General features: G+C 41.1%; 1 protein-coding gene and 1 long non-coding RNA gene across 5 annotated transcripts in view; one reads left to right on the plus strand and one right to left on the minus strand.

Moving 5' to 3' along the window:
* Positions 1-660: 660 nt before the first annotated feature.
* The window catches only part of CABLES2 (Cdk5 and Abl enzyme substrate 2), a gene marked incomplete at its 5' end in the record, with an annotated part of 47,060 nt that continues 25,150 nt past the window's right edge, over positions 661-22,570 (minus strand). Inside the window, 8 exons of the mRNA XM_082226084.1 lie at positions 661-4,399; positions 5,878-6,082; positions 7,292-7,398; positions 8,975-9,078; positions 11,133-11,298; positions 13,085-13,193; positions 15,176-15,253; positions 16,723-16,815. Of these exons, the coding sequence (XP_082082210.1) occupies positions 4,259-4,399; positions 5,878-6,082; positions 7,292-7,398; positions 8,975-9,078; positions 11,133-11,298; positions 13,085-13,193; positions 15,176-15,253; positions 16,723-16,815 (1,003 nt within the window). The 3' untranslated portion in view covers positions 661-4,258. The remainder of the gene's footprint in view (positions 4,400-5,877; positions 6,083-7,291; positions 7,399-8,974; positions 9,079-11,132; positions 11,299-13,084; positions 13,194-15,175; positions 15,254-16,722; positions 16,816-22,570) is intronic.
* LOC309534375 overlaps positions 997-22,570 on the plus strand; it is a 36,416-nt gene continuing 14,842 nt past the window's right edge. For 2 of the 4 annotated variants that reach the window (XR_014220643.1, XR_014220644.1), the window contains exons 1-2: positions 997-1,103; positions 5,637-5,729. This is a non-coding gene — a long non-coding RNA (uncharacterized lncRNA). Of the gene's footprint in view, positions 1,104-5,636; positions 5,730-6,198; positions 7,276-22,570 lie in introns of those variants that run through there. The other 2 variants (XR_014220645.1, XR_014220646.1) reach the window with 2 other exon arrangements.

Here is a 22,570-nt window from a genome sequence, read left to right on the forward strand (position 1 = left end):
AACACTGCAAAAAATAGAAATACCGTACTCTGGTAATGTAGACTAGATATGCTAACGCAGGGCTAGCTCAGATGTGGACTGCAATTCCAGCAGAATGGCCAATAGCCAGGGATGATAGTTTTAGTCCAAAACATCTGGAGGGCACCAAATTGGGAAACCTTGTGCTAAAGTAAGTGTGCCAACTTCCAACACTACTAAATCTAGAATAATGCAAAGTATATTTTATACTGGTGGATTTTTAAACATAAAATGCTTACTTTGCAAGTTTATGGCATGTGCTTAAAAAAAAAACAACTACAAATCTGCAAGCTTGTATCTTCAAGACAGAGTGTAATTCAAAGTTTCACTAAAAAGCACAAATATAGCAGAAAAAAATGTGAATGTCTGCTATAGCCTTATTTTGTTTACATTTTTCAAAGTTTTGCCACAAATTGTGTCAATTGAAATCTGATCATCTCTGTAAAAAACAGGAATGTATAAGAAAACTGCATGCAGCTGGTTATTTAGAATTCTAGGTAACCCACCCCAATGTAACTTATCTTTGTATCTCTGGTATATGTTCCAAAATCTAGTCATTTCCCCCATAGTAGTCCTAACTTACTTAACTTACTTACTTATTTTGCATAGGTGGAGGGGAAAAGAAGAAAAAGACATGCAAACTGTTTTTTAAAGGAATATTTATGACACTAACCTGAAGTATCTTCAGGTGTGCTTGGTTATAAAATGGGTATCAAAACATTCAATTACACAGCATCTTATTAACAAATCCATTCATTTCCTTGGAAGAACATAATCAGACAATATACAAAGCAGGAACTTAAAATTTACGACAGCACAAAAATATTATTTACATAAATATACAAACTTCAGTCCAGAGTGTTTTCTTGGGCTGAAGGTAGACAAGCACCATTATTTACATAAGATTACATAATTTAAACCTCAACTGTTAAAGAGACTAGTATCTCTCCAACGAAAGCCTGGGATTTTACAGTGGATCTATGTTTGGTTGTAATAATATTTTTTACCACACAGTGGCAGCTTTTGCATGAAAAAGGAACACAAAGAGGCATAGCTGATTGAGAATATGAACCAAAAAAGATAAGGTAAGAAAATGTGAACAGCACCCTTCCACCCCACCCCTCAATTCACATACACAACAGGATTCAAGAGCCAAACTGTTTCTATACAGGTTAAGTCACAGCAATAAGATTCTCAACATAAAGTCAATTTGCAAAGTTCAAAATGGACAATTTGATACTCAGTTCTTCATCTTTAGGTCCCCTGAAACAACATTTCTCTTGAGTTATGTATATGATGCTGGACCATGGACATCTTTGAAGGCTTAATACAAGCACATACCCTATATATGATAAAAGGCGCTGGTAATCCTTTGCTTAACACATGGGCCAGCTGTTATCTGTAGGTACATTTGTGCAGAGATGAGAGGAAAAAGGAGTCCAGATCTTGATTGGAGGCTACAGTCTTCATCCTAGAACTCACTACTTTGAAGAATTATAAATCCAGTTCACTAACAGAACTGATACACCCATGCACTTTCCCTTGGGTATTCAGAACAATGAACATGCTCTGAGTGAAGATCAAGCCTTAAAACATGTAAAATAATTTATCTTTCTGCCCCACATCCTGAATAATATTCTGTGCAAATTAAATATATGATAATACATTATCCAAAATTCACATACGTCATATTGGAAATTTACAGCCTCCAGAAGCTCAAATATATCCCAAAAGAATCAATCTACTTCTCACCTCATCACCCCTATTTTTGGTTGGACAAGGTAATGATTGCTTCAGCTGGGGGGTGGGATAAGTTGGCAACTATTTCAACTCAAACACAGTGTGTTAATACAAGTCAATTGTGTTCATGATACAAGACTGGTAGGTTTTTAAAAAAGCAAATTCTTTCAGTTTCAGGCAGAGGATTAAATGTTTTAACACTCTGTGAAGCCATTTCTAAACTTTATCATGGGAACAGTTAGGATGTTGTCCTGCATTGGCAAAGTTTACTGGGAAATAAACATACTACAGCTCACATTTTGAACAGCACTAGTTAGTAAGCTATATAGCTCCTTGTACTACATTATACAAAAAGATGCTATAACTATGACTGGTGTTATTATAGCTAGATGTATTAACACACAAGCCTTGGTCAGAGAAGCGTTCTTAACTAGGTTTGCTGCAATTTCAGTGACGTCAAGCTGGCCTTATCTAAAATACTTATCCAAATGGTTTTATATTCATGCATAGGTGCTAGAAACAAGAACCAAAAAACTAAGGAAGGTCTCTTCATGTACAATAATCTTATCTGGAGTTTGGCATTGAACACTGCACACCCTTTTTCAAATGTTTCTAGCACCAAACTTTGCTATTCTCTGGTTTATTTTGTGGCTACTCAATACATATACCCAAGTTAGAATTTATGGCATTCTGGGTACTGGAAGTCATATAGCCTTCTTGACTTAACCATTTTTGAGAGACAATCTCCAGGCAGAGATATTAACAATTGTGGACTATACCACTTCAGACTGCAGCTGTGGTGGTAGCTATTAATCTTTGAATGATCTCTTGTGTGAGAAACTCCCTGTATTTAATAAAAGAGCACATCAGGAAGAATGCTTTATACTGTACGTGGCTTTTCACCAGTGTGCTGGTTTACTACACATTGGGGTGTACTGTGTGCTTGAAAACATGATTCTGTGTCTGCACTGGTACAGTCCACAATTCTTCCACCTTTGTCTACTATTTCATTCTGCATGATATCTAGAACTGGCCAAAGTCACAGTTAAAAATAAATAAATCTATGAACATATCAAATCACAACACCCAAGAATATTAATTTTGTTCCCTGGCAAGTATCACACACACACACACACTGACTTGTATCACAATATTGCTTAGAAAAGAAATTCAGCAGCCGTCAACTTTTCTGTCACAGCACAAGAAGTTAATATTGTTCATCCTCAACATCTGGATGGTTAAGCCAAAAACACCTGGCTAACAGTGGTAGAAGTTGTATCATTTTTATCAATGCCACTGTGTTGGATATTAACCTCAATGAGTTTGGCTGTCTGAATGTGCAATGAAAAGTCAGGTTCATGAGAACCATCACAGTGGCAAGAAGCTTGGAAGAACCAATTTTTCTGTTTGTTTTTTTACAAAAGATTATCGAAGTCAGACATGCCTATTTAGTCTCACTGGCTTAATTTAGAAAATGACAGCTGCACAAGCTGAGACACACACACTCGTCAAGAGCACACAGGAAAGACAATACATGGAATACATTGTTTATAAATAAAACAGTTCATCATTCTAGCCTACAGCCAAGCTGTGACAAAAAGATGCCACCTTTGGGAGCTACAAGACCAAATTACCACCATAAAAATCAACGGGCCTTCAGTCACACTCTGAAGGACAAGATAAAATGGAAATTGTTTTGCTATAGCTGCCTTGATCAACAAGTGCAATGTTTGGGAAATGTTTCAATAAAAAAGAAAAGTTTTTTAAATCATGAACCAAGTAGAATATTGTTTTCAAATATACATCTCTTCTGGAAATGATAGTAGAGATACAATGGAATTCTTTTCCTTATAGCACAAGGTGAACAAAGGCAAAAGGATAAATTGCTGTTTAAGTTCAGAATTTGCCACTAAGCAACAAAAAGAGAGCAAGAGAGAGACTGACTGGTACCAGCCCAGCTAAGTCTTAGGCACGTCTTTCTTTCTGCCCCATAACCACCTCCCCTCCCCGCAAAAGAAGACAAGTTTCCACGGTTTTAAAATGCAAGAATTCTCAGAAATGCTATTGGAAGCATATGACGTTTTGGAATGGAAATGATGCTCTTTTAGATTCAAGGAAGGGGTGTGGGGGGAGAATGGTAAAAGTTTAAGGAAATGAAAAAGTAGCAGTATTTGAAGGGAAGAACAGATTATATCCAAGGGGAAAAAACGGGGTGGGGGTGGGAAGGTAAATTAGGTTATGACCAGCAGCATTTGTGGCAAATGGCGGCAACCAATTTGTGCTTTAGTGTCCAAAGTTCAATGTCTCACTTCTGCCACATCTCACACATGGAATCTGTGGTGTCTGCACCATCTTGGTAGCGCCACAAAAATCCCACTGCAGTCTTCATGTTGGGTATATACACAACATTGTTCAATATTGTGGCACCGGAAAGGACCAGAGGCCAACACCAAAATATCAGCGTCTAAGTACTGGCACTTCTGCTAGAATGCAGCTTTGGCTAGGATTGCTGTGTAAGACGTCGGAAGTGAGGTAACACTTGGTTGTCAGGAAGGTAGAGGGCTAGTTCCAAAGCTACAAGCACGGTAAATTCAAATCCAATGAGATCTCTTCTGTTGAATCTGAATCTTTCTTCTAACTTCTGTAAGGACAGAAAACCAGTGAAACAGAACATGAGCTGGTTGTTACAGATTACACTAGTATTTAGTATGTTTTGCAGATGTTTAATGGTATTTTGGCCACCACCAATCTTTTTCAACCTGAGGGTCGCATTCTTTTGTGTGCAACCTTTCGGGGGCCATGCGCTAGTGGTGGCTAGGGCTAGAAGTAAAAGCTGCTGTGGCACTATTATTGTATTAGATACCTTACCTGCCCCAAGTGCAAAACCTGGAGCAGATTATGACGATTTAAAGATGCAACATTAAAATTCAGTTTAACACCTGAAAGGGTCTGTAGGTAAGGAGGTTGTCTTTTGGATACTTGCAACCAAAGTCATTTAGGACTTTAAACAAGAATGTAAGCAACTTGAACTGGGTCTGAAAACAAACTTGCAATCTCTGTCGCTGTTTTAGAACAGGGGTTATGTGAGTTCTGTATGAAAACTTGGCCAGTAACCTGCTTGCTGAATTCTGGACCAGTTGAAGTTTCCACACTGGGAAGCCCCACATACAGCATGTTGCAACAACCCACCCTGGAAGTTATGAGACCATGGGGTACAGTGGCCATGCCATCTAAGTCCAAAAGAGCTTCCAGTGGTGAACCAGCCATAGCTGGAAAAAGGCGCTCTTAGCCATTGAGGCTATCTAAGACTCCAGTGACAGTACTGGATCTCCCAAGTTATGGTCCTGCTCCTTCCAGGTGAGCACAACCCCATCTAGAACAACCTGTCTCCCAGACTTGACAACACGGGACACATTACACATCTGTCTGTTCAGGATTCACCTTCAACTTGTCGTACATGTAGCCCATCACCACCTCTGAGCACTGGTCACTTCAACTGCCTCTCCTAATTCAGACACAACTGAGAGATTGAGCTGAGTATCAGTCACATGACACCTCGCTCCAAATCTCCTGATAAAAGCTCCCAATGGTTTCAGTTATATGCTGAATAGCACAGGGGACAAGATAAAACCTTTTGGGATGTGACAGGACCACTCCCATGGCATCAAACAAGGGTCCTCTAATAACTGCATTATGGAAATGGCCTTGGAGGTAGGAGCAGAACCACTGAAGTACAGTGTCCCCAACCCTGAGTCCCTGAGCCATGGTCAATGGTATTAAAAAGCTGCCAAGAGATCAAGCAGAATGAACAGGGTTGCATTTCCTCTTTATCTCTCCCCTGACAAGAGTAATCTATGACTCTTCCCTTTCTACTGCAGAGTTGACATTTCAGACACATGAAAAAGGTGCAAGTTTCTCTCTCCACCCTCCACCCCTGCCAATCACCCTGAAACATCTCTGCTGTCCAAAGGGTACAAGCCTACTTCTGGTCTCAGTGCTAAAAACCATTACATGTTTTCATTCAAAAATTATATGCATAGTTTTAGAAAACAATGTGACTTGCAAGAACCAGCATTTCCAGGGGTCTGGACACTCTTGGGATATTCTGGCTATACTTACATCTATAAGGTGTTTGACCTCGTGTTTCCTGAGATCACTACTAATCTTGGCTGCAAGCAGCACACAAGCACCAGCGCACAGTTTTCGGTTCTGTTTGTTGAGCTTCCCTTGCAGGACAAGCTTTTCGAAGTAAACGTAAGCCATGGACACAGTTACTGGCTCCAGGTTGCATTCCATACTCAGGTTGCGCATCTCCCGCTTTAAACTGTGGGCACAGAAAGAGGGAAAGAAAGCTAATTTTGCTTCATATATAAAAAAGGTTGCCACAACTTAGGAAACAAGACTCTTAATTCTTGAATTCTCATTTCTGCTTCTTGTCAGATGGTCTGTGTTTGCTGCAGAAGGTAGCTGATGTTTTGTATGCTTAGGAGGAGGAAAAAGAGGGCTCGTTTTTGCACACATCCATTGTGATGTGGATCAAGCAACATGATATGCATTAGGCCCCAGTAACATATGAATTGCAAACACATGGCTGGATTAATTGGAGTGTCCTCTCTGACTTTATTTGCATCTGGAGAAAGCAGAACTCATTCTAATCTTGCAGATGGGCGTTGAGCGAGGATATGGGTACATAGCTGCTGCAGTGAGAAGTTGCTTAAGACTGCAGTGTTTGTTCTTGGCTGATGTTTGAAGGCTTTGGGGTTGAGGAAAGAACATGCACGGCTCTTTATCAGCAGAAAGATGGGGGATGTGGTGTGACCAAGTAGCGATCTTCAGGTGCCCAAAGAAGTGTTAACCCAAATGGGAAGAGGAAAGAAGACACAAAATCAAGAAACCCCTCCTTCCTAGCTCAGGGGTTGGAAACTTCTTCAGCTTGAGGGGGACATATTCCTTTCTGGGCAACCTTTCAAGGGCTGGATGCCAGTGGACAAAAGTGAATGAGGCAATGGATGTAAATGTTAGTTTTGGTTTATCCGCGTGCTCACATATGCCTCTTGTCTGCCCTCCAGGCAAGCAAGAGGCATTATCAGAGTGAAAGGGTGTCTTCCAGCCAGGCAAAATAACTTGAGGCTGTGAAGCAGAGCAGGTAAAGTGTGTGGCCTTGGGGAGAGTATCAAAGGCCAAACAGAGGCCTAAGCCTGAGGTTTTACACCCCTGATTTCAATGATCAAGGAGTCCCTATCACCTACAGAACTATTATATCACACCCCAGCATCATACACTGCTTTCTAATAGGATCTTGACAAGTTATGGTGCAAGATGTCAAGCCAAGTTTACCAGGTCATTGTGGTGCACTTACTTACCCAGTGAACATATTGGGATGCACCTGAGTAAACCTACATAAGAGTGGTCTGAAAGTATTTTAATCATATATATTAATTACTGTTTGGGAGGAAAGAATCATGTTTCAAAGTGGTTTAGAAACACAGTAATGCACCCTCCTATCATCTTTACCATCCCTGTTTTAATTTACCTTCTGATTTTGCTTAGCGTCAGCTTGATGTGAGGAAACTTCTCTTTAAAGGTCTCGTTCATATCCTTCTTAAGGTCCGATGGTTTCACGTATTCTATTACTGTGGTCTAAAATAAAATAAAGGAAAGGGGTTTACAGATCCTTACGCTGCCTTTACTGAAAGAGAATGAGAATAAGGATTAAGGATTCAAAGTGTCTCCATGAGAAACTAATCTACAGTAATGGGCAAATTAGGTGGTGCTTAGAAGGCTGAATTCAGGGTCTCCTTCCAACTCTCTCATCCCAGCTAGCTCTATCACAACTCACAGCGCTGAACATCTTTTTTAACAAGATGCACAGCCTTCTGTGACCAACAGCGCATGAGCCTGGGTTTTGACTATTAGCCTTTGTCTTGTCAATCATAGAGCTAGTCTTGTCTTCCACACATTATTAGGCCGGACTGCAAATGATCTCAGCAGAGTTGAAAGCTTAGCATCAGCTGCACCACATCTTCAGAGCAACAATGGCTTGAGATGGTATCCTGCTATGGGAAGTTTCTGCTATTAACCATCATTTGCCCTTGTACAGGATTACAGCCAAGTACTCCTGTATCTAGGCCATCATTGCAGAATCCTCGATGAGAAAAGTTTAATCTCTCCGAGGACAGAAGGTTTTCAAAGCTCTTGGGTAATCTCTTAATCCTGTAATACTTGGCACTTCAAGAGTGGTGCAGGAATGGGAACCTGAACAGGTTTTCTCTACGGCAGCACGCCCTAGGGACTATTAGCAAATTCCCAAGGAGCCTAGAAGGTAATGTTAGAGGTTGACTGGAGAGTGAGGGAAGGTGGCAAATCCCTCCCTCCCATGCCTTGACCTTTTGCTGCAGTGAAGCAACAGTTCACTTTGAGCCCGTATAACTGGCTAGATGAAATGTGGGACTTTTTGAGTTCATTAGGATTTACTCGCTGGATTAGACAAGGGCTCTGTCTAGCCTACCACCTGTTCTCCAATGGTGACCTGTCAAATACCCCTGGAAAGGTCACGAGCTACACATGATTAAGGATCCCCCAGTGTGTACCTCTAGGAACTGGAAATACTTAGCATTTGTGTTCACCTTTAATGGGTTTAAAACACTTCATACACGTTCTCAGCAATCCTTGCAACAATCTTGTTATGGCAGATCACTATTATCCCTATACTGGAGATTGGGTTGAAGAGGAAACTCTGAAGGATGGTGGTTTGCCCAAAGCCACTTGGTAAATTCACGCCAAGGTGATTCAGCAAATAAATTATATTTTTTAAAAATGATTAAAAAGAAATCAATCACCTGCTCAGCCTTGCGTTGAGACAAGAATGCTGACACCACCTCCCACAACAGCTCGTGTAGACAGCTAAGTACTGAAAGCTACATTGCGCTTCCAGAAGAGTGGAATAAGCACCACCTCTCACTTGTATTTATAACTTGCATTACACACCCACACAGAAAACAGGATATATTGTATTTTTAATCTTGTGTGGAAGCTGCCCGAGGAATGTTTATTGATGGGTGGCTATAGTTCCAAACTTAAATGAAACATGCAAAATTTGGAAAAGGAGACATTTTTATTTGCACGGGGTCGTACGAAGTCAGAACCCAGGATCTGTACTACACTACGGCTACAATGCCTTATTTGCAAATTAATTTGCTCTACACCAGCTTCGTACCATGTACGATGCAAAGATGAGGACACGTTTGTGCTTCCCACAGGGCCACTGAGGATCATCCAGGAGATTGGGGTTGTACTCTGCTAACTCGCCAACTTCATTTCCTAGAAGTAAAAAAGAAAAGAAATGTACTAGGAGTTCACTGGCACAGTAAAGGAGAGCTTTAAAGAAAAAAAACATGCAAGAAAGCCCTTCTAAGTGGTCATCACTACATCATCTGGGAACAAATTCCACAGCTCAATTTTGTGCTGTGCGAACAAAGCATTTTTTGTGAAGAAGTGGTTTTGAGAAGGTTCAGGTAACAACCAAGGAAGGTTTTAGGAAACAAAGTATTAGCATTCAAGAAGACTTTATCCACGCAGATAAATGAACCCATTTATCAGAGCAGATCAGTAGATGGACCAATCGCCAGCTGTACCACTTCAACCCAAAGTCTACCTTGTTTCTGCACTACGATGAATAATAAGCCCTCTATATTCAGAAGCTTTGATACGTAGAACAAACATAATAAAACACATCCCTGCATGGCAGAATTACTACTCATTTCACAGGGCCCAGGAATCTCAACATGAGCACTCTGCAAGATCTCGTGAGATCTCTGTGAGAACTTGCAACCCATATAAGGGAGACTTTGGCAGGGGTGGTGGCAGGGCAGGGTGACACTTTCCCATTTTGCCTCAGGCGGTGAAGCAGGATGCGCTGCCCCTGGGAGACCCCTATTTCCCTCCCAGACCTATAATTCCCAAACTGGTTCAACAGCCAACCCCTCTTCCCTGGGAATTCTGGGAACTGCAATGGGGCATTCCAATAAGTTTCAGTACCCTTAACAAACTACAGTTCCCAGGATTCTTTGAGGAAAGCCGTTACTGTTTGAAGTGGTATTATGTGGCTTTAAATATATAGGGCAGATGGGGCCTTACTGGGCACAGAATGCTGACAACTTGAGGGGAGAGCAAATGGAAACTAGATGGAATGGCGTATCCTGAAAGAGGACAATCCTAGAACCCTGAACAGAAGCATTATATATTACATGGTTTTCTTACTGGTCTCACTTATATTTCTATAACTGTCTGCATTTTAAGCGGAACTGGCTTCCTAGTTTCAAATTCAAAAGGTGGCATTCATAAATTAGGACCTTTGAAACAGTTTGCAAAAGCCAAATGTTGGCGGGATAGGATATTTATTAAATGCCAGCTCAGTGTTACAGTAAAGTTGTTGGCACTCTGCCCAGATTCTTATAAGACCCATTTAAGGCATTGCTCTGATTCTCAGAAAATGTCTTGCTTGTATCCTTATGCCTACATATGGTTATGAAGCCCAAATAAATAGTTCTTTTTAGATGGTCCTGATATTTCAGTGCTGAAATTAAGCAACATCTAGGAATGAAATATTCCACTCAACCACAAGGAAATCTGATTAAATTGGTAGCATTTAAGAGCGGCTTTCTGAATATTCAGCATGCCTGAACATTTCCTGCAGGGGAATGGAAGCTGGTATCTTATCTAGGCAGAGTTTTGCTTTTTGAAATTGTTACCCTTTTGATGATAAAAATACAAGTCTGTAGCCCTTATTGAGGGACTACTGCCCTGGGAACTTCTTGGAATTATTAAATGAATAACTAAAAAAAATAACAAGATGGGAGAAATTCAGTAGATTGGTCTGTTTGTTTGACTTTGCACAAAGTCAGACAATTGATGATGATGATAACAACAACAACAACAATAACAACAACAACTTCCATCCCATCTTTCCTGCTGAAGGAGCCCAGTTATCCATTCTTCCTTAACAACAATTGGTTGAAAACATGCACATGAACCAGGCAGTGATACAAGTGGAGATTGTGAGATGGGAATGTATATCTTCTGAGCAAGGACCTGTCCTTCCTACGCTCATTATTCTAAAGTATCATGTACACTAAAGGCATTCTATTAATAACAAAGTGCCTTGAACCCTTGAAAGCTCAGAATCCTCTAATATACTCTAAACTGAATTCAAATTCTCTAAATGGAATTTATATTCTGATTCCTCCTAATCTCATTTTGGCCAATCAAAACCTATCGCCGACACTATTTCATCATCACCTTTGCCTTTTTTTAAAAACAACAACGTCAGCACAGAAGGACCACAGAAGGGCATAGAGGAGTCACATGGTGCTTACCAATATCTGCTGTGGAAGGTATTGTTTTGGCTGTTGCAGTTTTGTATCTCGATCCACCAGTACTCCGCAGAACAGAGGCTCGGCACACAGGAACAGGACCATGGACATCATTTTTGCGGCCAACGAGAGCATTCGTCGGATACAAGAACTTCGCGTAAGACACAACCTGCAAGATAGCCAGTCCCAATTAACGTTAGCATAGTCACCTTATGATTTTTGCAGGGATCTTTTGAACTCTGGACTGCAAGTTTAAAATTTCTTCTCTTGTGCTAGGAAGCCCCTTAGAATCAACTCTGAAGACACAGACTGTCTGTCTTAGTTTAACTGCTGTGTCTTAAATGCAACCAATAGTTTGGGGAGAACCGGAGAGCTATTTAAAAAACAAATAGCTGCCATTTCCCCAGATAGCAGCTGGACCCCAATTCACTGTGTTTACAGTTAGAGTAAATCTGATGAATTGCATGCGCGCGCGCGCGCACACACACACATTTAATAGCTTTCATCCAGAATTCTAAAAAGCAATAGGGGAAAGGGAGACAAGAGATTACGTTAATGCTCTGTTATAGTTTCAGGTTGAATTGAACTGCTGCTTTTAACATCTTTCTGGAATAACTTTCAAAATGCTCCACAAATGGATTCTCAGAACCTAATGCACCAAAGTGTTATTGCACTGGACAAATACTCTATCAACTAGGCTCACTGTGTTCTGGTGATCAAATGAGATTTCCCCATATCTTGGGCTTTGGTTTAACTAACAGTCAGGGATGCCTCTTCAATGGGCTCTGATGGGAACATGATCCTTGGTTAATTGAACATTAACAGATCCTATCTTTTAGCTACCAAACTCGCTACACCTGCGTGGATGGGGCCTGGAGGAAGAAATAGAGTCTGGAAACAGACTTCACCAATCTGCTGCCTCCAGGGGTTTTGGACTACAACTCTCATTGGTGCTGGCGCTGATGGGAGTTGTAGCCCCAAACCTTTGAAAGGCACCAGGCTGACAGTTTTGCAATATCTAGATCAGTGTTTCCCAACCTTGGGTCTCCATCTGTTGTTGGACTACAGTTCCCATCATCCCTAACTAGCAGGACGGGTGGTCAGGGATGATGGGAATTGTAGTCCAAACACAAACGGAGACCCAAGTTTGGGAAACACCGATTTAGATACTTCCCTGGCTGTGTGGAGGAGCCTTGAGAGTTTCAAACCACATGCCATTTCCATTGGGGGAAACTGACGCTGCTGTGAAATAACAGGATTCCTGCCATACTCAAGCTGATTACTGCACATGCTCCCCATGTGGAAACCGATCATGCAAAAGTCTTCCCATCAGCCAGAGAAGCAGAAAGTACTAAACAACCTTACCTACGATCACATGCAACCAGCCAAACATCTAGACCAGAGGTTGCCAATAGGCTTCCTTTCAATTGCTGCCGTCCTCTAACCCATTAGCCCTAATCAGTTCAATCAACCTTCATTGGCATACAAAGAAAATAAGAATACATGAATCGAAACAGAGAATTGGCATCTGCTCACAGGAGGAGACGCTTTGAGATCAAACTATACAGGCCCAGGAAGTTAAAGTACCACCCAAGTCTTATGACAACGTAGTTTCATGGCATTGCTCAGATATTCTGCTACTTTCTCCAGATCTCTCGTTCAGAGAATGGGGCTCATTGGCTGTGCTGCTTGGGGCTGATGGGAGTCCAACAGCTTGTGTGGGTGCCGTGTTGACTACCCCAGCCCAAACAGTATCAGAAGAAGTCAAAAGTGTATGTCTGAATTGCATCAAGAGAGAGCTGAAGGATCCGTGGGAGGATGTATGAGCAACCATGAACAGCACATGTGGGCTTAAACCACCAGGCTTGCTCTTGATTTTTGTATCGGAACTTAGGAAGCCCCACAACTTCCAAGAACAAGCAAAGAGATCCACTGTTCGCCAACGGGCTCCTTACCTTGCCATCAGCTCCTAGCTCGACCCCTTCCATTCCTAGCACCATCTCTGTAGAGACCGAAACTCCACCAGAAGGATGTCTCTGCTTCTGCCCCTCTATTCTCAGTTCACTGTTAAGGGCAGAATTGGCAAGACAGGAATTAAAGCTGTTTCTTCTCATCCTAGCTCCGTAGTAAAAAAAACCAAAAAACAAACAAAATAAAAACAAGCCCCTCAACACAGCTAGAGATTAGGAGGCCAATTCCCACGTCTTCTCTGCTGCCATAAACATTTGTTCTTAAAAGGCTCAAGACATAAAAACTCACTGAACCAGCAAAGGGGATGTAAGCAATGGCCCTGAGATCTTCCTATTTTTAAAGTGATTTAACTCGAGGGTAATTCATACTTTATTTACACACACAGAGAGAGAGAGCTCGACTTTGCAAGGAATTCCCATGATTGGACACAGAATTCTGGACACATTATTGCTGGTTTTGGACGCGATCCCTGAACTGCAATTCTGGGGGTACATGGGTTTCTCAGGGAGAAGACCATGAGCTTCAACTACGTATTGCAAAATCCACATGGATGTGAATCCAGCTGTGGGAACCCATTTGACTACTTTTGTCTACTCTGTCCTTGACCTTTTTAAAAAAATAAAATAAAATAAAATCTGCACAAAATAAATTTTCTTGTGCTTGCTAATCCATTTATAGGCTCTTTAAATCCAAAGCCAACAATGGATTGAATGTGTTCAATGGTTATGTACAAATCAGTTTCAGACATAAGCAACACATCAATGACCTTGGGATTTCAGGGCTAAAAAATTCAGTCAACTCCAAGATTTGAAGAGATACCCAAACATACTGTTTATCATCTTAATGCACACATGTATCTGAAGTAGGCATGTGTATTTAAGTCTTACTAGCTAGGTATATAAAATATACAGAAAAATGTATTCCTTTCCTAAATTATCCATCAGTAGCTGCCAGATGACATGTTTGACAGTCTTCTGGGATATCTAGTTCATAACTGCACTATCCGATACCTCGCCTTGTTTCAACTCCCCCACCCCACCCCTATCATTCATCTAGTTTTCAGCAAATGCTCTTTTGAGTGACCTTGCAGTGTTCCCACTGAGCTGGAAAGAAAGTTTCCCATAGTCTATTTATGGAAGGCACATCTGTATGTCAAGTTCTGTCATAAAAATATCCGTTTCCTTCTTCAGTGTGCTATGCATATGAGCTTGAGTGACAACAGAAATTGTGTTCTGTTTGTTCTGTGTTTGGCCAGGCCTGATTAAGCGTTAGATATATGCAGAGGAGAACTGGAACATTTTTATCGGTTATAAGTAGGACATGCCCAAAGAGCTGGAAAGTAAATGTCTGCTTACGCTGACACCCTTTTGAAAAACAACCCACTAGTGAAACCAAATGTGTAATTTTTATTTACAGTATTCATACACCAGTTTTTCAGGCAGAGCTCGGAAAACGATTTATAGGAAATAAATAGTGAAAAGCAAATGGTAATCATGAAATCAATGGCATTGCCTTCAATGATACCGTTCTTTTTATTTGTAGTTGCTTTATTTTATCTTCTGCCCAGTTTTGGTTACTTAATTTAAATCATATCGGTGGAATTTGTATTGTTTCATACAGTGTTCACTTTAAACTCTTAAGTTAGCTTATTTGTATTGTTTTACACTGATTGTTTTTGTGCTTGTATTGATATTATGGTTTATAATTGTTCCCAATGTGTTTAGGACCGTTGAACTTCTCGTTTCTTTGGCACATTGTGAACCACTTTGGGCCCAGTTTTCTGGAAAAGTGGCATAAAAGCAAACCAGTGATGATGTTAGAGCATCAGTAAAAACCATAGAACATAAGGAAATAGCAGGGAAACCAGGGTTCAAATCTTCACCCAGCCATGAAGCTAGCTGGGTTGCCTTGGGCCAGTCATTGTCTCTTAGCCCAACCTACCTCTCAGTGATATTGCGAGGGTAAAATGGAGAAGCACCATGAAGCTCCTTGGAGAAAAAGTGGGGATCCAAATGTAATAATAAACAAATAACCAATTAAAAGTTATCGGTCTGACAAAAATAGCAGCTACTCACCTGATCCGAAAATTCTCCCCATAGGGCATGATAGAAAAAGCCACACACAAACTTCGTTTAGCACAAATTAATACTATCCTAAAAAGAAATATAGACAGGGTACAGTGAATCATGGAAAATAAATTGCATTCATATCTAGCCTTCCTATCTTGAGTTAGGAGAGCTCTCTGGGAGCGGCGAAAACCAAACTTTGTAACACACACAAACACAACTTAGCCATTTTCTCCTTGCTTTTTTTAGCCCAACAGCCACATTTCGGGAAACCTTCCTTTAAAAAACACACACAAATAAACAATATTTTCAGTAAAGATTTTCATAATACAATTAAAAAAAGGCTACCAAAAATACAAATAGAATAAATAGAATATGAAGCCCTCTCTTAAAAGTAATTCTTAACCCTAGCAACCCATATGTTTTTGACTACATTCTTGGTGGTTTAGTCCACAACATCTGGAGGGCATCAGGTTGGGGAAACCTGCTTTTGAAGCAACACTACATCTGTTTTCACAGAGATTATTCCCACGTAAGAATACAATGACCTAGGAAACTATCTTGAAAACCAAGTGTATTTTGCTCTAACTTTCCCATTAGCCATGAGTTCTCTACCAGTCCTCCAAGTATCTGCTCCAATAGGGCACAGAAATATCAACTGCCTATTGGGCAGAGATGAGAAAGAAGCATAGGCACTGAATTCGACCTCCATGATGGCACTGCGTAGGCCAACCCAGTTGGCTACGTGGTACTGTTGGTGTCAGATAGTTTTACTTGAGAGTAGGCCCATTGGAATTAACGAGCGCAACTAAGTTAAGTCCATTAAATTAAGTGAGTAAAAATTTCAGAAGATAACGTCACCTTAAACTATATTCCTAATATATGGGGCTTAACAAATGGTCAACGTAAATGGACTCTCCCTTGCATCTGCAAAAAGATTAATACTGATACATTGGAAAGACAAAATATGGCTTCCTTTGATTTATTAAAACCATAGTGACACATGAATCAACATATACAGGAATACAATAAGTCTATCTATGTATATATTATATATTTTTATAATCCTAATTACATTTTAATGACACTTCATTATTGCTATTATATAATGAATTCTCTTGCTTTTCTTCATCTTCCTTTCCCCCTTTTTTTCCTCTCTAATTTCTTCTTTATCATTTAATCTACTGCACTATAAAATTTTCAATATTTTTTTTTTAATTAATCTCCGTGTTTATGTAGAGTAAGATTTGTCAGTGTTTCCCAAACTTAGGTCTCCAGCTGTTTTCGGACTACAGTTCCCATCATCTCTGACCACTGGTCCTGCTTGCTAGGGATGATGGGAGTTGTAGTCCAACAACAGCTGAAGACCCAAGTTTGGGTAACACTGATTTAGATGAATGCCACCCATAATCCCCCCGTTAGCAAGGTTTACACATCAAGGTGTTTTGCACCAAACATGGTCACTTGTGAACATATAGGCCACAGCTAGTGTAGAGACATTTGCCATAATTTAACTGCAAGGTGGATAGGGATTCCTTCAGTTACAGAAAGGTTACCTGCTGTTCCTTGTGTCATACTGCCTCATGTTCTTGATGAAGTGGATCTTCTTCAAGCCTTTATGTCTTGGTGATCCAGATACGTGCTTGGTTCTACGATTTAAGAGGGTAGGGGGAAATGCAAGTAAGATCCGGGCAAAATGCAAATTAAGAGGGTAATAAAAAGGATGCACATGTCGGAGTCGGAATGAGTACACATGCAGGACCTGAGGAATTTGTCTTGGAAAAGGGTGCAGGAGGGAAAGGACTTGCAACGCATGCAACAAGAGAAGGTTAATGCTGCTTTTGAACAAGTACCTTCGCACACTGCCACATTCCACTATGTCTTCTAAAAACTCTAGAGAGCAGCGCTGGGAGATAAAACGCCTTCTGCAAAAATGCACAACACCACGAAGAGCGAACAATATTAGTTCATGGTCTCCGAGATCAGCAAGCCGTCTCAAGCACAACAGTGGCCCGGCATGCAAGCTTTCCCGAGCTGTCGCTTTCAACTTTCAGGGAACACCTTCCATACGGATCTGCTGAGGAATTTCCAAGGGTCGTTCATGGAAACTCTGAATATTTTTGGTCATGGGTAAAAAACAACCACCAAAAAACAACCACCCACCATGCCAATGAAGGGTTCAGCTTGTATACCCATACCCCAATCAGAAATCGGCTCAATATATCATTTTGCCTAGGCTTGCAGAGCAACTATTTACAACATGCCTGCTGTCCTCATTCCACTTCTTTTAAGGCTGGGCGAGGCGGCTATGGTAGTGTGCGAGTGAGGACCGGCTGTACCATTAGGCAGAGTGAGGTGGCCAGCAGTAGTGTGTGCTATGAGGTGCAGCACACTGCCAGTGCTGAACGGCCAGTCCAGTCAGCTTCTGTGTGGCAGCAGCACAGTTTGTGTGATCTGGTCCTTCACTGAGTTGGCCCTGGCCACGTGCTCTTCCTGGAAGCCAGGTGCTGCTGGGAGATTACTGCTCCCCCTCTTCAAACATGAACAGGGGGAGGCTTACAGCACCCCAACTTTACCCATACTAAAATGGGTTTATTCTGGGCCTGCACTGTAACTAAAGTGTGGGTTGCCAGCACCTTCTACGTGCAAGTGACTCTCCTGGTCTGAAGATGGGAATGAGGCGGGTGGATCATACAGTTTTGGACTGCAGGTTCATGCTCAGAAAATCCTCTACGTAAAAAAGAAGAAAAGAAGACTTGCCTGCAAGAAAAACTTAGTATGAATGTTGGAATGTCTTCCCAATAGAGATACTGCTAGTGGATTTTTAAAAAATGCATCCCCATGTAACAAAAACAAAACAAAAAGGCGCATAGCAAATTATGGATAGTGCTACTCTAAATCTCTCTTGATTAATTATTAGCTGATTAAAAGTCTAAGCATTCAAAAACAGGGTCTCCCACCTGCAGCTTAAAACTTCTGCCACTTCCTTCTGTGTAATGTGAAGCTCATCTCTATTATGGCATTCAGAGATCCAAGAAGTTTAAATGAACAGGGCAAGCAGCCTGGACACTCTGGAAACCCCAGATAACTAATGCCACCACAAAACATGTCAGTTGGCTGTGACCATCTCCTCTGTGGCTTATTTAAGATGCCAGGTAATCCTGCCTTTCCTTATCAGCTAATCCATCTCAGGTTCCTTATCAGTTAATCCAAAAATCAGGTTTTCACCACCATGTGGTGGCTTGGTCTTAACACATCCAGTTCTGGGAAACAAGCGCCCGAGGGTATATTTAATTATAGCCATCTTAAAACAGTAAATTGTTATATAATGCCAAATCCAAATTACAAACCTTCCTTCTCACATATTCAGGACAAGCCTTTCTAAAATGAAGTTATTTGTGCCTTGCAACTAACGTGTCACTTGTTCTCTATATAATTCACGGCACTAAATGCTGCTTGTAAACAACCATCCATCCGTCCATCCATCCTGGAAATGGTTTATTATAACTCCCATCTTGCCTCTGCATTGAGAGTGATAGCCTCTGAATTAGCATATGAAATTACATAAAAACTAGTCTCTGGAACGAAAGCTGCACAGGAGCTATTTCCACAATCAGTCACTGCCACCACATCCATTTGCTGTGTCCAAGTTATTAAAATCCCGTGTAACTATACTTGAAAACCATCTGTTTTGGAAAGCCTTTTGGAATGTCCTTTCTAACACTGCCCTTCTCTTAAGAACAAGCTAATGGAAATTCTGTTCCTTCAGCAGTAAAAGGGCAAAGAAAGCAAATGTGCTTAACAAGTATCCTGGGAATTTGCAAAGGGATCTTCCTCTGGTGTGGATCTTGGTTGCTTTTACTTTCTGGCAAAAATAAATAAATCCATTTCTAATTTCAATTGGTAAAGGTGGGAAGCCTCAAGCCTGGGGATCCGATGTGGCCCTCCAGGCCTCTCTATCTGGCCCTCGAGTTTCCCCCCAGGCCACACCCCCTCACTGGTCTTGCTTCACACACTGCTAGAATTGTGTGCCTGGTTAGAATGTGCCCTTGCACTCCGATAATTCTTCTTGCTTGCCCAGGAGAGGGATGCTTGAGTGTGTGTGTAGAAAGGAATCTACTGTCCAAAGGGGAAATTAACATTAGTTGCTCCACCCACTTTTTGCTCCTGGCTCTTCCCACCTCACCCTGGCCAAAGGTTGCCTAGGAGGAAATGTGGCCTCTTCAAGCAAACAGCAACAAAACTTATAATAATAATAATAATAATAATAATAATAATAATAATTTATTATTTATACCCTGAACATCTGGCTGGGCATCCTCAGCCACTCTGGGCGGCTTCCAAAAAAATATTAAAATACTGTAATACATCAAACATTAAAAGCTCCCCTAAACAGGGCTGCCTTCAGATGTCTTCTAAAAGTCTGGTAGTAGTTCTTCTCTTTGACATCTGGTGGGAGGGCGTTCCACAGGGCGGGCACCACTATCGAGAAGGCCCTCTGTCTGGTTCCCTGTAACTTGGCTTCTTGCAGTGAGGGAACCGCCAGAAGGCCCTCAGTGCTGGACCTCAGTGTCTGGGTAGAACAATGGGGGTGGAGACGCTCCTTCAGATATACTGGACCGAGGCCGTTTAGGGCTTTAAAGGTCAGCACCAACACTTTGAATTGTGCTTGGAAACATACTGGTAGCCAATGTAGGTCTTTCAAGACCAGTGTTATATGGTCTGGGCGGCCGCTCCCAGTCACCAGTCTGGCTGCCGTGTTTTGGATTAGTTGTAGTTTCCGGGTCACCTTCAAAATTAGCCCCACATAGAGCACATTGCAGTAGTCCAAGCAGGAGATAACCAGAGCATGCACCACTCTGGCGAGGCAGTCTGCAGGCAGATAGGGTCTCAGCCTGCGTACGAGATGGAGCTGGTAAACAGCTGCCCTGGACACGGATTTGACCTGTGTCTCCATGGACAGCTGTGAGTCCAAAATGACTCTCAGGTTGCGCACCTGGTCCTTCAGGGGCACAGTTTCCCCATTCAGGACCAGGGAATCCTCCACACCTGCCCACCTCCTGTCCCCCAAAAACAATACTTCTGTCTTGTCAGGATTCAACCTCAATCTGTTAGCCGCCATCCATCCTCCAACTGCCTCCAGACACTCTTGCAACAGGACGGCAAAATGTTGTTCAGGAACAAGCAAGCAAGTTAAGCAGCTGGAAAAATCTTACGTTCCTCTCCACAAACTTTTTAGTTTAGAATATAAATAAACGGAAATAGCTTGGAACAATTTTCTCGCGATAAAGCACCTCTGTTTCAGAGAACACACCCCACATAAAGGAGCACAGGACACTTTTCATCACTGCACACCTCTCGCCAAGATCTCGATCAGAGCTAGAAACTACTGTATTATATCCTTGACAGCTTGGGGGGCCTCTGTTGTGAGAAGAGATTAATACGTTTAATAAGCCTAACCTAACATTTACCTAACCTTAATTAATGCTACAACCTTGTGTACAAAATTCGCTTGGCAATTATTTTTAGCAAAGCAAGTGGAGTTGAACAAAGATGAAACACCATGGGATTTGTTCAAGGTTACAATGAGCTCTGGACCCAAGAGAGTACTGCGGGAGACTTTCGCATCAAACTCAACAACTATCAGTTGCGGTACAAGTGCTGACTTTGGCTGAAACTTGGAAAGGAACGTCCGTCAAGTGTATCCAGCCCCACCAATGCTAGCTTGCATTTACTACTTTATCGGTGAATCATCAGATGAAAATGTAAGAATATAGGAAACTGGCTTATACCAAGTCAGGCCATGGGCCCATGCAACTCTGTATTGTGTGCTGCAGGAATAGCCATTGTGGTGCCCTCCGGATACAACTGGTCTGCAACTCTCATTATCCCTGGCCATTGGACATGTTGGATTGAGATGGTGGGAGTTGAGGTCAAGCAACATTTGGGATGCACCATGTGGGCTACCCCTCATCTACCTGGTAGTGAGTCTCTAGCATCTTCCCGTGCCCTACCTACAAATGCCAGTAACTGAAATATGAACTTCTGCGCACAAAGCAGGTGCTTTGCTAACAAACAAGAAGAAGAAGAAGAAGAAGAAGAAGAAGAAGAGGAGGAGTAGTAGTAGTTTGGATTTGATATCCCGCTTTATCACTACCCGAAGGAGTCTCAAAGCGGCTAACATTCTCCTTTCCCTTCCTCCCCCACAACAAACACTCTGTGAGGTGAGTGGGGCTGAGAGACTTCAGAGAAGTGTGACTGGCCCAAGGTCACCCAGCAGCTGCATGTGGAGGAGCAGGGAAGCGAACCCGGTTCACCAGATTACGAGTCCGCTGCTCTTAACCACTACACCACACTGGCTCTTCTATGACTCTTCTACCTACAGATTGCAACATTGGTAGATAAAAATCATTGCTATATTAAAAAAAAATATGAAGCAGTTTTTTTAAATTTTAAACAGATTTTTTAAAAAAAAAAATTGGATTTTTAAAATAAAATGCTTTTGTAGAAAAAATAGTTCTAGAGATAGTTTTCTATTTAAGTTACATTATAGTCCAAAGGCTATTCATCAGGAAATAAAGATTTGTTTAAGATTTTCATGTGTGCTAAAACTTAGTCTTTTTTTCAATTGTTTAACCACATCAGTTAACAAACATGGATACATATGCTATGTTATTGTTTCAGTTAAATAAATTGTTTAAATTGTTATTAAGGAAATGATTATTTTTCTCCTTCTGATAAAGTACAGCAGAAAGGTTGACCAAATATAAACAGTTCACTTATTAAACCTGACAATAATGTCATAATTATCGGTCTATGTATTTCTAATAGTATAACGAAATCAGTAATTTTTGATAAAACTGTAAAAACTACTCTGAAAATTTATTACTGTATTCCAAAAATTAAACTTTCATCTGGTTGTAAATGTAAATATACCAGCAAGAATGAGTCTTTCTGTAAAAAAAAAGTTATTTAAATCAAGTCTTACTGACTAGTGATTTAAATTAATTTGATTTAAATCAAATGCACCCTGCTTGCAACCTTCTCTTTGTGAAAACTTAAACATGTAAGACCACAAAATATCTATGCACATGGAAAATCAATTACAGTTGATTTGCAAAATTCACCTGTGTACTTAAATTACCAATACTATTCTCGCTCTGCAATCTTACACATATAGAGATGCCCTGACAATTCAACAAAAAATGGTTTTTAAGAATGATTAGCACATCTAATATATAGATACTGTACATGAGACTGTACATGTATCTTTGCAGTATAATTCTTTCTCCAAATATGGGTGTTTATCCATCATCCCTGGCACTCCATGAACTGCAGTCTTGGGAAATTCTAAAGGCATCATTTGAAAACTTACTTTTTTGTCCAACAAGCCTACTTAAAAAC

The sequence above is a fragment of the Podarcis vaucheri genome, assembly GCF_965113315.1.
Source record: "Podarcis vaucheri genome assembly, chromosome: 6".
NCBI classification, from domain to species: domain Eukaryota; kingdom Metazoa; phylum Chordata; class Lepidosauria; order Squamata; family Lacertidae; genus Podarcis; species Podarcis vaucheri.